Source organism: Chlorocebus sabaeus, chromosome 21 (assembly GCF_047675955.1).
Source record: "Chlorocebus sabaeus isolate Y175 chromosome 21, mChlSab1.0.hap1, whole genome shotgun sequence".
Classification (NCBI taxonomy): Eukaryota; Metazoa; Chordata; class Mammalia; order Primates; family Cercopithecidae; genus Chlorocebus; species Chlorocebus sabaeus.
In genome coordinates, this window is record NC_132924.1 from 116,620,471 (window position 1) to 116,636,102 (window position 15,632).

General features: G+C 53.7%; 2 protein-coding genes and 1 long non-coding RNA gene across 3 annotated transcripts in view; 2 read left to right on the top strand and 1 right to left on the bottom strand.

Moving 5' to 3' along the window:
- Nucleotides 1-3,130, top strand: part of CLCN1 (chloride voltage-gated channel 1) — a 37,186-nt gene extending 34,056 nt beyond the window's left edge. Inside the window, exons 21-23 of the mRNA XM_007983273.3 lie at nucleotides 1,263-1,367; nucleotides 1,459-1,545; nucleotides 2,482-3,130. Of these exons, the coding sequence (XP_007981464.3) occupies nucleotides 1,263-1,367; nucleotides 1,459-1,545; nucleotides 2,482-2,853 (564 nt within the window). The 3' untranslated portion in view covers nucleotides 2,854-3,130. The remainder of the gene's footprint in view (nucleotides 1-1,262; nucleotides 1,368-1,458; nucleotides 1,546-2,481) is intronic.
- An 813-nt stretch (nucleotides 3,131-3,943) lies between these two features.
- Nucleotides 3,944-13,437, bottom strand: FAM131B (family with sequence similarity 131 member B). Its single transcript, XM_007983270.3, has 7 exons — nucleotides 13,279-13,437; nucleotides 10,755-10,864; nucleotides 10,452-10,487; nucleotides 10,046-10,139; nucleotides 9,547-9,744; nucleotides 7,980-8,123; nucleotides 3,944-7,722 (listed from the first exon to the last, which is right to left on the bottom strand). Exons 1-7 carry the CDS (start codon nucleotides 13,304-13,306, stop codon nucleotides 7,250-7,252), a joined length of 1,083 nt encoding a protein of 360 aa, XP_007981461.1. The 5' UTR covers nucleotides 13,307-13,437; the 3' UTR covers nucleotides 3,944-7,249.
- LOC140709716 (uncharacterized) lies at nucleotides 12,118-15,333 on the top strand. The gene is made up of 3 exons (XR_012090451.1): nucleotides 12,118-12,757; nucleotides 13,893-13,959; nucleotides 14,598-15,333. It is a non-coding gene; the product is annotated as an uncharacterized lncRNA (long non-coding RNA).
- The last annotated feature ends 299 nt before the right edge of the window (nucleotides 15,334-15,632 follow it).

Below are 15,632 nucleotides of genomic sequence, written 5' to 3' on the forward strand. Positions count from 1 at the left end.
TGGAACGTAAGGCCACAGATGATCATAGAAAAGACCAAGAGGACGGGATGGACCAAACCATGGTTGGCAAGGTCTAGCCCCCATCCTGTACCTAAATCTTCTCTACAACACACCTGCTAAGTGGTCATCCATCCTATGCTATGTAACCCTGTGTAATCCATTAGTCAGGAAGATGACAGTATAGAGGAGGCATGATTGTAATCCAGAAATATCAGGACAGGACAGGTGGAGTGAGCGTCACTATGGGCTACACACTAGATCCTAAATCTATATAATGCCCTTTGGTGATGTTCTCTGAAGTCTGAGAGGTGTAGATTTGGACAAATAGGAAAACAGAGTTCTAGATCATTCAGAGGGTACTGACTGAAAAAGAGATTTTAGAAATTTTAGAAAAATGTATGAGAGCCAGAGATGTAATGGATTATTTGGACTCTTGGGAATTTTGGTGTGCATATCTAAAGTCAAGAGGATGGTTGGCCTTTGTGCCTTAATGCTTCTGTCCTAGACAAAAACAAACAAACAAAAACCGGCTTTGCTCAAGTCAACTAAGTGCCATGAGGTCCAGTATAGCTCTTCAGTTTCAACAAGTACTCACCATGTTTCTGTGCATGAGAGGTGATGTGCTAGTTTCTTCACAATATACAGCAGCCAATACCACGTAACACTCAAGACAAGTGCAAAGGTAAGACAAATGCCAATACAGCAAGAAGTATGGCCAGTGTCATTTCTGAAAAGGTGAGACCAGCTAATACTATAACAATTAAAAAAGGGGAGAAGCACGTCTGATTGGGAGAGTCAGGAAATACGTACACTGCAGGGACAGGGTAGGGCAGGTAAAGGAACTCCAGATAGCCAGAACAGCAAAGACAAAGGGGAAGGTGTGTTTGAAGAGCAGAAAGCAGTCTGGTTTGATTGGAGCCCCGCGTCTTATAGTAGTAGTGGAAACTAGATGGGAAAGATGGGTTGGGAATAACAAATGTTTGGGATGCCAGGGGATGGGAGAGTTGGGGCCTAGAACAGGGAGGGATGTTCTGGGTACCTGGGGGTTGCAGGGTAGGTTGGGAGTTCCTGATGAGGAAGGGCAGAGAGGCTCTGTCCCCGGGAAGAAGGAGGAGGGCCTCTGATCTGGGGGATCTGTGATCAGTTCTTGCATGTTTCCAGATTCTGGGCAGGGGCTAGGAGGGCTGTTTGGGATCAAAATCAGGTATCTGGGGTGAAAGGAGTCTCCATGATTTTCGTGACTTTCATCCTCTGGCTGACAGATTGAGGCCTGGGAGCAGGAGCAGCTGAGCCAACCTGTCTGTTTTGATTCCTGCTGTATTGACCAGTCTCCCTTCCAGCTGGTGGAGCAGACAACCCTGCACAAGGTGAGTCCTTTGCTGACTGCTCAGGGCTGCGGGGAAGGCAGGAGAGCTGTGGGGCAAGGAACATGCACTGACCTGTGCTCTTCGTCCTCAGACTCACACCCTGTTCTCACTCCTCGGCCTCCACCTCGCTTATGTGACCAGCATGGGGAAGCTCAGAGGCGTCTTGGCCCTGGAGGAGGTAATCACGATGTGTCCCATTTGAGCAGCAGGAGGGAGGCTGGGCACAGGATAAGGGGATGCAGGGAGGACAGAGGGGATATTAGCATCTCAGAAGTCCCCTCAGATTCCCTTCTCTATTTCTTTTTTCTTTTTGAGACAGAGTTTCACTCTTGTCACCCAGGCTGGAGTGCAGTGGTGTGATCTCAGCTCATTGCAACCTCTGCCTCCCGGGTTCAAGTGATTCTCCTGCCTCAGCCTCCCGAGTAGCTGGGATTACAGGTGCCTGCCACCACACCTGGCTAATTTTTTGTATTTTTAGTAGAGACAGGGTTTCACCATGTTGGGCAGGCTGGTCTCGAACTCCTGACCTCAGGTGATCTGCCCGCCTCGGCTTCCCAAAGTGCTGCGATTCCAGACGTGAGCCACCAGGGCCCGGCTCCCCCTCTATTTCTTTACGCAGAGATTGGAGGGGGTAGAGGAAGCAGCCAGCCGAGGTAGAGGAGACTACAAAGCCTGTTATGGCCACAGCCCTGAAGGGAATGGAATTCTCCACCCCAGATGGGGCCCATGTGATCTTCCGTAGATAGTGTGGGTTTCAGATGGGGTTCCAGGCATGAGTCACTGTTTCTCGGGGATGTGCTTTGGGGAAAGCTGTGGAAATAGGGCAGTGGGGGGATGTGGCTGCAGGTGGTCACTAGGAAGGAAGAGGTCACCCAAGGGTCTGAGTCTGGGCAGGTGGATCTTTTGTCATGCCCCTTTTCTTGTCCTTTTTCTGTCTTCTTTCTCTGATTGTTCCTTATTGTCTGTTTCTCTTTCTCCCCCTTTTGCCACTCTGTATCTTTCCTGTTCTTTTGTCCTTTCGTTGTATCTGTTCTTTTCTGTTTGTCTCTCACTGCCCCCATCTTTTTTCTTTTTCCAACTTTTTACTCTCTTTTCCTTTCCCACTGCTCTTCAGCTACAGAAGGCCATTGAGGGGCACACCAAGTCTGGGGTGCAGCTCCGCCCTCCCCTTGCCAGCTTCCGGAACACGACTTCAACTCGAAAGAGTCCTGGGGGACCCCCACCTTCTGCAGAGAACTGGAACCTGCCTGAGGATAGGCCTGGGGCCACTGGAGCAGGGGATGTCACTGCTGCCTCCCCAGAGACCCCTGTGCCATCCCCTTCCCCAGAGCCTGCTCTCTCCCTGGCCCCAGGCAAGGTAGAGGGTGAGCTGGAGGAGCTGGAACTGGTGGAGAGTCCAGGGCTGGAAGAGGAGCTGGCTGACATCTTGCAGGGCCCCAGCCTGCGATCCACAGACGAGGAGGATGAGGATGAACTGATCCTTTGACCCCCTCCCACGACCTCCTCATAAAGACTGTCCAGAGGCCCAGTCTGAGGGTGAACTTGTGTGGGGCAGGGTGCATCCTGAATGTGGCGAGGTCATGCCACATTCCATGCCTCTTCCAGGAATTTTTTAATGTGATAGTGATAGTCTTAAAGGAGGAATCAGCATTTAGGCAGGGAGGAGCCTTGGTCAATTATTTCAACTATTCTCCCCATTCCCAGCCAGGCAGGTGGCCCTAACCCTAGCAAAGCACCCCTGATATTCCATGGGGCTTCCTGAGTGTTCCTGGTATGCAGGAAGGGAATCCCCTGCCTCTCTCTGCCTCCCGCTCCCCCCAACAATTCCCCAGTGCTCGTGTCCCAGTACTGTGCTATCTGTGCCTCAGTGTCTACAAGAGGTGGGGTGAGGGGAGGCCCAGAACGACTGTGGCCCTGTAAGTGCCATGTTGGAGGAGGGGATGGGACCATCCTATGGCCTCAGGCACTGACCACCCCAGAATGTGCCTCCAGGCCAGCCACAGCCGCTTCTCTTGGAGCCCTGCGCTGGCCCACGTCCGCTCCTGCAATCTGCCTCTGACCCCGATGGGTCTCCAGGCCAGGCCGTGACTAGGGCACTGAGAGAAGCAGGTGCCCTGTTGCCCAACAATCGTGCCCCCATGATGTCCGCTGACTCCCTCTGGCAGAAAACCTTCTATTCCACAGCACAGCTTCCTCGCCCTCCAGTGTCCAGGTTACTCCCTAGGAAACACATCCTCCCTCTCTCCACTGTAGTTCTTGACTTGTCCTGCCAAAGGTCAGCTCTGCCCTGGAGCTGCTCTAGCCAGGGCCTCTCCTGCCAAGAATCAGGGCTCAGAGCAGCTAGGTCACTGGGTCACTCAGACACCAGCCCCCTCTTAGACTGGTTCTTCAGATGCCTCTCCTAGGGGTGGAGAGTTAGGAGCTAAGCGTCAAGATGGCAGGGCTCTTGAGTGCTGCCCGCACTTGGGACAGTCACATCTTCACCCTCCCCAGATCAGCAGCAGGAAGCCTGGCTGTGCACTCCATTAGCATGCTTTCTCTACAAAGGGAGGCCAGGTGTTGTGAGCATCCCCAAACCCTTGCTCCGTACCCAAGGTTTTTCTCCCCAACCTTGCCATCCGTATGCCTTGCTTAATTCTGCCATTGTGCCCCCACTCCGACATTCTCCTCCTTTGCCTCCCCTGTTCCCAGTCTCCTCCATCCCCCAAATAAGACAGTCACAGCCAGAGGATGCCACCATGTTCTGTTTAGTGTCATTGAACACAGCCTGTAACCTTCTCCAGCATCACGTCCCTCCCACTTCCCCAGGCCAAGAGAGACGCTGAAGCCTGGGTAGGGGACTGGCAGTGGGCATTTGAGCCCATGCCCTTGTGTACATAATCTATAATATTTATATATATTGATATAGAATTCTCTCTGTAATATATGTCATAGAATCTCTCTTGGGCCTGGGGTGGGAATGTCACATTAAGAAAACATGCTAAGACTGGCCATAAAAATGGATATTTCCCAGACCTGGAAGATGGTGTGTGGGATGTATAGGTGAGGACGAGGAGAAGATACTAAACTCATTCCCCAGGATCCCCGCTTCAACACGAGGACAAGAAGGAAGGTGTGTGGGGGTGGAGGGGGCAATGGAGGGGAGGAATGGAAGATTTGGATTTTCATTTAATAAAGTCATTTGAAAATGAAAGTGCACCCCCCCCCAAAAAAAAAGAAAATCGTTTAGCAAGAGCAGTTTCATTCACAAGAATATAAAAACAGCCCTGTTCCAGGACTGCTGTAAAACGTGCTGCACAGCCTTAACCCCAAAGGAAAAGCCACCCTTTCCCACCCCGCAGCAGCCTCTTCCTGCACATGCCCCTCCCCACCCCCTGAAATAGGCGATAAGCAACCCCCATGCACCCTGCCCCCAGCACCAGAAGAGTCCTAAGATGGTCCCAGACCAGCTCCTCAGTCTCTCTCTTCAGAGCGGGTGGGAGCTCCTTGCAGAAGACAGACCCCCACCTGACTTCTGTCTGCAGCAATATGCCAGCACCCTGGGGACACCAGGTTCATGCATGAACCCTACTAGAGTCCTTCAGACCTTTAGTCATCTTTTGTCAGGGACCATGTGGCTTCCTTGGGAAAGGGAAGGAGGAATGAAAGCTGCTGTGGTCTACCTTTCCTAACTCCCCCGGGCCTGAGCAAAAAGGAACTGTAATGAATGAATGCACTCAGTGGGCGAGATGTCCACTGTGGTCTGGGGGGATAATATGGGCACTGAGAGGATGAGATGACAGGAAGAGGTGATGTGGGAATAGCGCACATTGGAGAAGGTGAGGAACCAGGGACCCCGAGGAAGGAAGGTCACATGAACATGCAAAACCCCAGAGCTTGCAGCAGGAGATGAGTGGGGAACAGCTGCCAGGGCGGGCATGCTAGACCACCTCTCAGAGTTCCTGGAAATGAGGTCCTGGGACACGGAGTTAGCACATGTTAGCAAGTGCAAGAGGACTCTTCCCCTGTACAGGAGGATTCAGTTAGGTGACTGCACCTGCCTTGGCTCACCTTGCCTAAGCCCATGTTTCCTCCAAAAACCAGCCTCAGGATAACCATTGTCCCCCTTCCAGGGAAGACACAGAACCCCCTGCCCTGCTTGCATCCCAGGAGTGTGTGTAGGAGAGTATGAACTTGATGGCGGAACAGGATCATAGATGGACAGAAACACCCCAACTCTCAACCTCCTCATTATAAAATAATAAGTTCTGGGACCTGTGGGTGAGGGCAAAGTTTGTGCCCAGGGCTGGGAGAGGACGACAGTGCTCCCTTCCAGCAGGGGATGCAAGTGGTAGAACTCCTGACAGAGTGTGGGTAGGACACAAGCCTGGGAGCTGGAGCCTTGGAAGGGCGTGAAGAAAGAAAGAGATAGGGCAGTGAGCCTCTTAGGCCTCTCTCTCCTACCCAAACTCTGCCTGTACCAAGGGCTGGGGAGGGGCTACCCTGGCAGTGGCAGGGCCAAGTGCTCTCCAGCCCACAGCGCCGCTGCTTCGCTCCGCCCGTCCTCTGCCTGTGCTCTTACAGTAGTGCTGGGGTGCATATGCTGCTCAGTCCCCACCAGCATGGATGCCAAGTGTGGGAGGGCAAGCTTGTGTCTCACCATACACCATCCTGGAAGGAAGAATCCGCGAATTTTCCTGTCTTCCTCCGGTAGGAGGCCTGGGGAGGCAGGGAGGACAGCTGTGAAGCTGTTTGGGAGTCCTGGGAGGAGCTGAAGAAGGGGCAGAAGGTGCCAAGTGCCCACCCTGGCCCTCAGCTGCAACCCTGACTGGCTGAGGGAGTGACAGCACCGGACTCCTCCCTCCACCCCACTCAACCCTGAGTGCCCAAGAAGTTATAAAAATGTAGAAAAGGCAAAGAGAAAAGTGTAAACAGCTTCAGAGGACAGGGGTGGATGGAGGAGACAGCCCTCATGCTCCCCCGGCTGTTGGCGACACCTGCATCCTGCGTTGGTGTATCCAAGACGTGTGTCCCCGCACCCTCCTCAGGGCCAGGCTCCGGGAGCAGGGATGGAAGAAAGCTGAAAGGGAAGCAAGAGCTGGAGCAGCCAGCCCCAGCTGGGTCTTTTCCCAGATCCTTAGGATCCTCCTTTCAGCCATGGGATATTCAAGATCCCAGAGCAAGGGGCTGTGTTTGTTCTTGGTCTCCTCAGTGACTCTTGTCTCTGGGCAGGCCTTGATAGAAAGAACCACGTCTGTGCCCCCTGTAGATCTCAGCTGCCACATCCACCTCCTCCTCGACTGCTGATCTCAGAAGCCAAATGACTCCCTGAGGCAGCCTCTCCACCCTCCACATGGACGTGCCCTTCAGGCAGCCTCCCCTGCGCCTGTCCAGCCATGTCCAGCAGCCCCTAAGGTCTGTTCTCTCAGTAAGGATGAGCTGGGGCCACAGCCAGAGAAAACAGAGTTGGGAAAAGCAAGAGTGAAATGGAGAAAGGAGGCATTCAGACAGCACAGTTACGGCTCCTGGAAGACGAAATCGGGGAGTGAAGAACTGAGATCCAGTCTTGAGCACAGCTGCACTGCCCCCGTCTTCAGGGTGCACACACTGGAGGCTTTGTCAGCACAGACCCAGAAGCCCGCAGCCCAGGTCCTTCTCCACAGTCACACCAAGCTCACGGCCATCTAGTTGCCCAGGTCTCAGTTCCCAGGCCTGTGGGTTTCTAGAGTGTAAGCCTGGATAAAATCCCATCCTGGTCCTCCATTTCCGGGAGAGGACTGGAAGCTCCTGGGTTCCCCAATGTTGTCTGCCCGGTTTCAGCTGTACTGCTGGGGGGAGGGAATGTATGGGTCACAGCCATGGCCCTCAGGTGGGAGTGGAAGGCAGGGCATTGGGGGAGGAAGCTAGTTGTTGGTCTCGCCTTCCTCCTCATCAAATGACTGCACACCTGAGGATGTGACGTCAGACACCTTCCGGCTGAGAGCGGTAGACATCTCAGGGTCTTCTCTTGGGGAAAGTGACTCCAGATCCCGGCATCCTGCATCCTCTTCCTCCTCAGGAGCCAATGGCCTCTTCTCCTCCTCGGCAGGGCCCCTTGCCAGGTCCACTGCACCTACCCCTGGAGCCCAGTCAGTGTCTCCCCCCAGCAAAGGTGGAGGCTCCAGAGCAGAGTATCCTGAAGCCGGTTGGGAAGGTCCCATTTCATGCAAGCTGGGTTGTGAGTCATCAAATGCAGGCCCAAGATAGGATCCTGTGGCTGGAGAGGCAATGAGGGACTGGTCGCTGGCTTCCCAGGCATCTGACGACCCCAGACAGTACATACCCTGGGACACGTAAGAGTGAGGCCACCCATCCATGGGGGCTTGAGCCAGGGCATCTGGAAAAAGAATCCTGGGGGTCAGTGGGGTCACAAAATATCAAGGGCAGGAATGACAGCACAGATAGCACAAGAGACAGCTAAGAGACAGCACAGAGAACCGGGAGTAAGACACAGAGCGCACAGGGAGTAGGGAGGACAATGGGAAAGCCGAGATGGACAAGGAAGTCTTAAAAGAATAGAGCTGAGTGGAGGCAGCTGAGATAGTTGGGGAGGCCTTGCAGGCTCCAGAGGTTGGATTCCGGAACATCTCTCACCCTGACTCTCCATCAATTCCTGGTAGTTGTCACTGTAGTTGCAGCCCAATGGCTCCTGGGTGGAGTTCACACTCATGTCCTCACCATCCATGGAAGACCAGGCCATGAGTGTGGCCTCAGAGATAGCAAACTGCTCCATGACACCTGCAGGAAGAAATGCAATGACCACAAAATATCTCACGAAATCTTTAGACACGTGCGTGGGGTAGGAAGACATCTTAGTGCAGCATTATTCAGTAGAAATACAATGCAAGCCACTTATATCATTTTAAGTTTTCCAGTCGCCACATTTAAAATTAAAAAGAAACAGGTTAAATCAATTGAAATAATAGAACTTATTTAATTCGATATATGAAAAGATTTTCATCTCAACATATAATCGAAATAAAAGTCATTAGTGAGATATTTTACATTCTTTTATTTATATGAAGCATTTGAGATCCAGCTGGTATTTTACACTTAAAAGTACATCTCCATTCGGAAGAGCCACATACCAAGTTCTCAATAACCACATGAGGCCAGTGGCTAATGTACTGGACAGCACAGCCTTTGTGTATGTCCCCAGAGAAAGGAGAATTGTGGGGGACTTCCTAAAAAGTCAGATTTAGGATTCCTAGGGGAAAGAGTTAGGGGTCTTCTGGTGAGATATCCTAAGAGATTCAAATTCGGGATTTCCAGAAATTTATCTTTGGAGGTTTTTAGGAATTGCAATCTAGAGAGTAGATTTCAAGATCGACAGAGACCCCCAAGAGAGCATCGTGGGCTTGTGGGTCCACCATGATATAAAACTGGAAGTTGAAGGGATTGGAAGGGAAAGGGGATGGGTAGACTTGGGGATCCCTATTCTAGCCAAATCCATGAGCGCGTTGAAGCTGGTACTGCCCCTGCCCCCCACCCTACATGTTTGTGACCCTCTTCACTGATATTTCTCCCACCCATATCACCAACACAATGATACTTCCTTTCTCTTCCAGACCTATCCCTTTCTAGGCATCTTATTTAGACCTGCACTAGGGCTTGGCCACTCTTGTAGCCACACTGCATGCCTGTTATCAGACCTACACTACTTTCCTGGAATTAAACCTCTTCTGTAGGCCTCCCATCTCCTCACACAGTTTCCTTAATCTTCTAGCGGTTGTCACAAGTAATGAGTCTAGTAGGCGAATTAATGACTCGAAATGCTAAGGGGCAAAGGCTAAAAGAAATCCCCAAGGTCTTTCTTTCTTTCAAAGACCAAGGCCTGCCCTTTTTTTTTTCCTGCACTTGAGGGAGTTCAGGGTTTGGACAGTCTCATGATGAGGAGAGAAGTCATCTGGGTGCCTTCTTTTGTGGGGTGGACCCACAAATCCCCATCTATTTCCACTCATTTTCTGAGATGATTATAAAAATATGTTTAAGAGCACTAATTTGAATTAGCACATCAAAATATTTAGAATTAGAGCTGTTTGGGAAATGTGAATCTATGGTCAAAATATGGATGGAGCTAATTCTGCCACAGGGGATGAGGTTGGAGGCCATCCACATCATCCTGAAAATGTGTTCTCTTGAGGCTTTAGGGTACACGTACCTGCTAGAAAACGTGCCTCCTTCTCGCCATCGCTGAGGTCGGAGTAGGCATCCGTATCCCTGCGCACGGCCTCATGGCTGTGTTGTGGCTGAACAGCTGGTGTCTTCCCCCAGCCCTGCCACTCAATCATGTGGGCCACCCGGCCTTGCCCCATGGCTGTGGGCTTTGTCACATGGTCTTTCATGCTCCGTGAGATCCCTACAGGGCCAGACATTTCCCACATCCTCCAGAATATCACACAACACCCATAACCAGACCCTCCCCATTCCTCCCACCCCAGCCCCATGAGACTCCATCCCACTGGGGCAGGCTCCCCTAAGGACTCCATAGATGGGGTGGTGGGGGGAATGGCCTGGAAGATGGGAGGATTGACAGAAGGGTGAATAGGTCAGGGTATGAGGATGAGGGTCTTCATCAACCTCGAAGGAGCAGGGAGACTGAGCCAAGGAGTCTGTCAGCATTATTTTGTCTGAAGGCATTCCTACATCGGGAATCTCACCTGAGAACGATGACTTGGCCAGGGCCCCAATGCCATAGGCGTTAGAGTTTCGCTTAAGCTTCGGAAGAATGGAAGTGGTGTCCTCCATGGAGAGCTGGGTTGGGAACATGGGAGGAAGGGCAGAGAAATAAGAAGGTACGGGCGTGCTTTATACTTGGAGAAGGTTCATGGTTCCCAGGAAAAAGTATTTGAGCTAGGGCAGATGATAAGGAAAGCTACTATACCCAAGAGTCCCAAGGAGGGATATACCCCCAGTGCCCTGGAAAGCTGGGGCACAGGTTGAGAATGTGAGGGCTCACAGTGCCTGTTGGAGCCAAGGAATACCGTGCTCGTTGGAAGGTGCAAGGGAGAAGATAAGGAGGAGGAGTTCGGGAGGATGGGGAGGTCTGGGGGCAGCTGCACTCACGTTGATGCCGTCCCAGGAGAAATCAGTTCGAGTTTGCTGTGGAGAGAGGAAAGGGAATGGGCATCCCAGTCACTCACAGGAATGCAAGGAAGCCCCGTTCCTCAGAGGGCCTTCCACGAGTGCGGGATGTGAGGGCTTTCCTGAGGTTGACACCACTGCCTGGGTTCTCCGTGTGGACTGCTTGGCATGTGTTGTGAGAAATGTTCTGTAGACGTGTCAGTCTGAAGGAGTGTTTAGGTTGTTGCCTTGGAATTGAGGAAGTGCAGGCAGCTAGAGACTTGGGGTGGCTGAGTGAGGTCTCACCTCAGTCGATGGCCGATGGAGGCTGCTCCCGTGCAGTGAGCTGGTGCTGTCCATGTTGATTTGATCGACATCCTTCAGGCCCTTCCAATCCACTGCAATCACCTCGTTCCCTGAGGGGGCCAGAAAGTTAGCTGCCCGCCCTCACCTCCCTGTGCAGCTGAGGTGACACCCTGGGGCCAGCCCTTCACACCCCTCCCTTACCCCAGCTGCCCATTTCCTCTTACATTCCTGGGCTCTCCAAATTCTAGGAGAGACAAGTGGTAATGCTGAGCCCAAATATCCAGTTTTAGCTCAACCAAGAATAGTGCACTCAGAAAAAGTGATATATGGCCTTATTTGTTGTTATTTATGTGGAGGGGTCAGAGGTTGGGTTTTATCAGAAAATCAATTCTTATTCCTTCCTGAGGACTCTTGGAGGGTTTCTGTATGGGAGCTGGGCTGTTCTCTATTACAAGTCTATAGATAAGGGCAGAATTGCTCTAGTGAAGGGCTTTTCTCTAGGCTTAGGGTGGCAGGGATGTGTCTCCCACTGTGGGCCCTTCCTAAGCGTCCGTGAGTCTGACTGACTGGAAGAGGACTCCTGGGAATTGAGGCAGGAGTTGGATAGCAAGGAGCTGGGTGTGTCCTCCCAGAAACAGTGAGCAGAGAAGCCAAGGATGACCTGGAGGCATTTCACCTGACTGTGGGGAGACAAGTGATGGATTAAAGTGGAGGGAAGGTGGGGAGCACAAGGAGAAAAGAGAACTTTTTAAAATAGGAATTAAGAAAATAGGAATTCAAGTCAGAGAGAAGACAGAAGATGGTGGAGGGGTGGACAGGGTCTGAGGGCTGAGTGGGAAACTGCAGCACTCAGGGGAAGGAGGGTGCTTGTTAGAGCCAGGACAGAGCTCCTGGTGGAGACGCCTGGACTGAGTGCTCCGGGAAGTCTTGGGGAAGAACAGCTTGGGTCTTCCTAAAGGGACTATTCAAGCATCAGATGACTGCCTGAACCATCTGACCATACAGACCCTTTATACTTAACGAGGTTTTACAATTGTGAGTTTAGGGTCAGCTCCATTTTTGGGAAGGGGAGCATTGAATGGGGCTGGGCACGAGGAGGCGTTCCGCACATCAGCAGGGGTGGGGGAAAGGAAGGGGCTTGTGGTGAACTGGACTGAGGAGGGAGGACCCTCCAAAGTTGGCCTGCTCTTCCCTGGGGCTCCGCGGGGTGGTGACTGGGGGAAAAGAGAAAAGATGGCCCTCGGGACACAGCAGGAATGGGGCAGGCGGAGAAGAGCCTAAGGAGAAGGGAGACAGGGGAGGGCAGCGGCGGGGGGAGAGGGGAGCGGGAGGTGGCCTTTGTGGGAGACGGAGAGCTGAGTCAGAGCTGTGGGGGGCAGCGGGGAGGGAGAGAGCCAGGGAGAAGGGGTGAAAGCAGAGGAGGAGGGGGTATCCATGGAAATAAACCGGTCTCAGGGAAATCAGGCTTCTGGAGAGTGAGTTTGTTTGTAATAATAATACGAATTATTCTCTCAGCCTGAGGTCACCAGGAGGTGTAGGCGGGAGAAATTGGGAGTTGGAAAGGGGAAGAATGGGGGAGGGGGTGGGAGAGGGCTGGATGAATTCGCTGAGCGGCGAGAGTGGAGTGGATGCCTGGGTGGGGGTCTGGGGCGGTAGCCAGGCAGAAGCTGGAGGGAGAAGGTGGATTAGGAGGCGCCTCTCTTTCCTCCCCGCGTCAAAGGTAAATAAAGAGCCGGCCCCGCCCCGCCGGCCCCCGCTGACAGGTGCCGGCGGGTCCCCGGCTGCCGAGGCAGGGCCGGCCCCACCCTCCCGGGCCGCGGGCTCCCGACCCCTCTCAGCGCCTCGAAGCCCCCACCTCCTCCCCGCGTCCCCCAGCCCCATCCCTCCACCCGGCCCTGGCCCGGTCCCTCCGGGCGTGGAACCCGGGCTCATCCCGCCCCCGCCCCAGAGGCAAAACGCACGTGAACAAAGCGAATCGGAGGAGGCAGGAACGACAGAAAAAGGCAACGGAGAGGGAGAGAGATGGGGCAAAGCACCCGAGCCAGATGGAGGCGGCAGCAGGGGGTGGCGTGGGGGGCGTGCGAAAGAGACTCGGGGCTGGCGCGGAGGCCGGGGGTCCTTCGCGGGGGGCTGCTCCGGAGTGGGGAATGCGAGGAGGCGCTGGGGACGGCGGAGCAGAGGTGGATGGCCTGGAGGGGCAGGGATGAGGGGACCGAGCGTCGGGCCGAGCGTCGGAGGAGAGGAGAGGAGGGCGATGGAGAGGATGGAGAGGACCGCGCCTGCGGGAGGGCGACGGGGAGAACGAACCGAGCCGAGCGGGATGGCAGCCCCGGAGGCGCGAGAGGAGAGCGGGCAGGAAGGAGGGACAGAGGGACCGCGGGCGGACGGAGGGAAAGTGAAGGAGCTAGCAGGGCAAGGCGGGTGCGGAGCGGGGCGCCCGGACGCGCGAGGAGAGGGATGGGGGAGGGGGTGGGAGGGCGGCCCGGGGGGCCCAGCCCTGTCCCCGCCCGGCCGCGGTACCCACCCACAGTCCGGGAGCCGATGCAGCCCATGGCTCCGGGGGCCGCCGGGCCGGGCCCTCACCGACTCGGGGCGCGCGCCGGGGGGAGCACCGGGAGCCGCGCCGCCGCCCCAGCCGCTCTGCAGCGCCGCGGCTGTCTCCGCTCGGCTCCGCTCCCCCCTCCCCTCTCCATCCCTCCCCACGGCAGCTCCGTCGCCGCCGCCGCTGCCGCCGCCGCCGCCGCCTGGCTCCCCCGCCCCGGCTCGGCTCGCCGCGGCCGGGGAGGGGGCGGCCCGGGGATTGGCTGCGCCCCACGCCTCCCCGCCCCTGCCCCGGCCGTGCCGCGGCGCTCCCTCGGGGATCTGGGGCCCCCGCCGCCGCGCCCCGCCGCCTGCCAGTGCCCAGCCCCTTTCCCGGGGCTCTCGCCTGGAGAACCCCGGCTTGGGTTTCGGGAGCCAGGGCACGAACCCAGGGCCTACCCCGAGGTTCTGGTTGATGGATTTTGCGGGCCGGGGGCAGGGGGTGCCCTGAGAGGAAGTGGGGTGGTGGTGAGAATAAAGCCGGGCCGAAGGGCCTTTGGCCACCAAATTCCGCAAACACTTGTTTTCTTCCTGGGGCCGCATCTGGGACACACACAGAAACGTAATTGGACACAGCTTTGGGCTCTGCGTTTCAAGTGCGCTATTTTGTCCACCCAAACAGAACGTGAAGTCTTTGCAAGTGGATCGTGTGGGTCACTTCTCTATGCTCGCTGGACATTCAGGGGTGGGTGTGGGGATATGTAGATAGTCGAGCTCCAGGCCTGGTTGGGGATGGAAGAGTATGATGAGCATAGTTTATTCGCAGTAGACTAACAACAATGTCAGGACCCGAGGCTGGCTAGAAGACATCGTCTTGAATCCAATTTAACTTTTCTGAGACGTGGTCTTCTTGGACAAATGAAAGCAAGGCGGTCCCGAAGCAGCAAAGAAAGATTGGCCTCTGGCTCGTGGGACGGGGCCAGGTAGATACCTCAGGCCCCATGGGGAGGAGATGAAGGTCTAAGTTGCAAGGGTTGAGTGAGCACTTTGGTTACAGCAGGCAAGAAGTGGAGTCCAGGAAAGATGTTTGAGAAAGGGCAAGGAGACCTTTTTGTCTAAGCTGTACCCAGAAAGCCCAAAGTGTGAGAGAGTGGGCAGGCGGGCATTCACAGAAGCAAGTGCCCATCCAGGCTCTGACTGCACCTCGCCCATTTTTGGTCCCTCCGAGGTTGCAGAGAGAGAGAAGGTAATGGGCCAGGGGTCCCTGGTGTGGGCTCCTAACAGGGAAACTAAGTCTTATGGATGTAACTTTGTAACCTTTAGATTGTGAGTGGAGAGCTACATCCCATGGGGTGGCAGATGAAGATGTGGGAGAAGACGCTAACAATTGAATTGCAGACTGGGGAGATGGGATTAGGGTGAGAGAATCCACCTTTGGTGTATGTGCATGAAGAAATAAACCAAATCTACATCTATAAAACTGCGGGAAGGAAAGAGATAATAATCAGTTGCAAATCTGCTTAGATTTTAATCGTTTAGTGTAGTTTGTGGCAGGATCTGCCACCTTATTTCAACGGTGGAGAGAATTAGAAAGCACTTTCTTTTTTCATATCTACTATTGTTGGTTATATCAAAGAATTATCTAATGGTTTCTGCTCTCATGGAATATGCTGTCCAGTTGCAAAGGAAAGAAGATGGAGAGATGATTAAAAAAAAAAAAAAAAAAAAGGAACAAAGAGCCTCCATTATTCTAGTTGCCCACACATCCCTATTATTTGAGCAGAGAAAACACGACAGGGGACTGACCAGGTAATGAGGCAACGGACCACGTGGCCATTATGCTCTTGCCTTCCCACCTGAAACTTCTGTCTCCTTATGGCTCTCCCTGAGTAATACATATATTTATATATAACTATGTATCTCTTACTGTGGTCCCAACTTGGATGCAAACCCCTCCCCTTGGTCTCCTTAACACAACTATATAAGGCTGCATTTATCCAAATGATTTAGCACGAGGGATTCCAGGTCTTGGAGACTCAGTCCCATCTCTCATTCTGTCTTGAAGGTATTTCCAGTCCCTCCCCGCTACCCACACACAAAAAAGTAGAATATTCTAGGCATATTCCTGGCCAGCTTCCTTCCTGCTCCCTGCAGGGCTTCTTATACAAAGGTTCTGCTACTTCTCACTAGTTAAGGCCATTGTCCCAGTCTCCTTGCCATCTTCTAAGCCAAAGCCAAAGATCCTAGTTCTAGTATGAACTGGAACAACCCTTCTTGAGGACAATTTGACAGTACTGATAAAAAAAAAAATCTTTAAAATATCTATCACTGTTGTGGTTGTTACTGAATTGTCATATG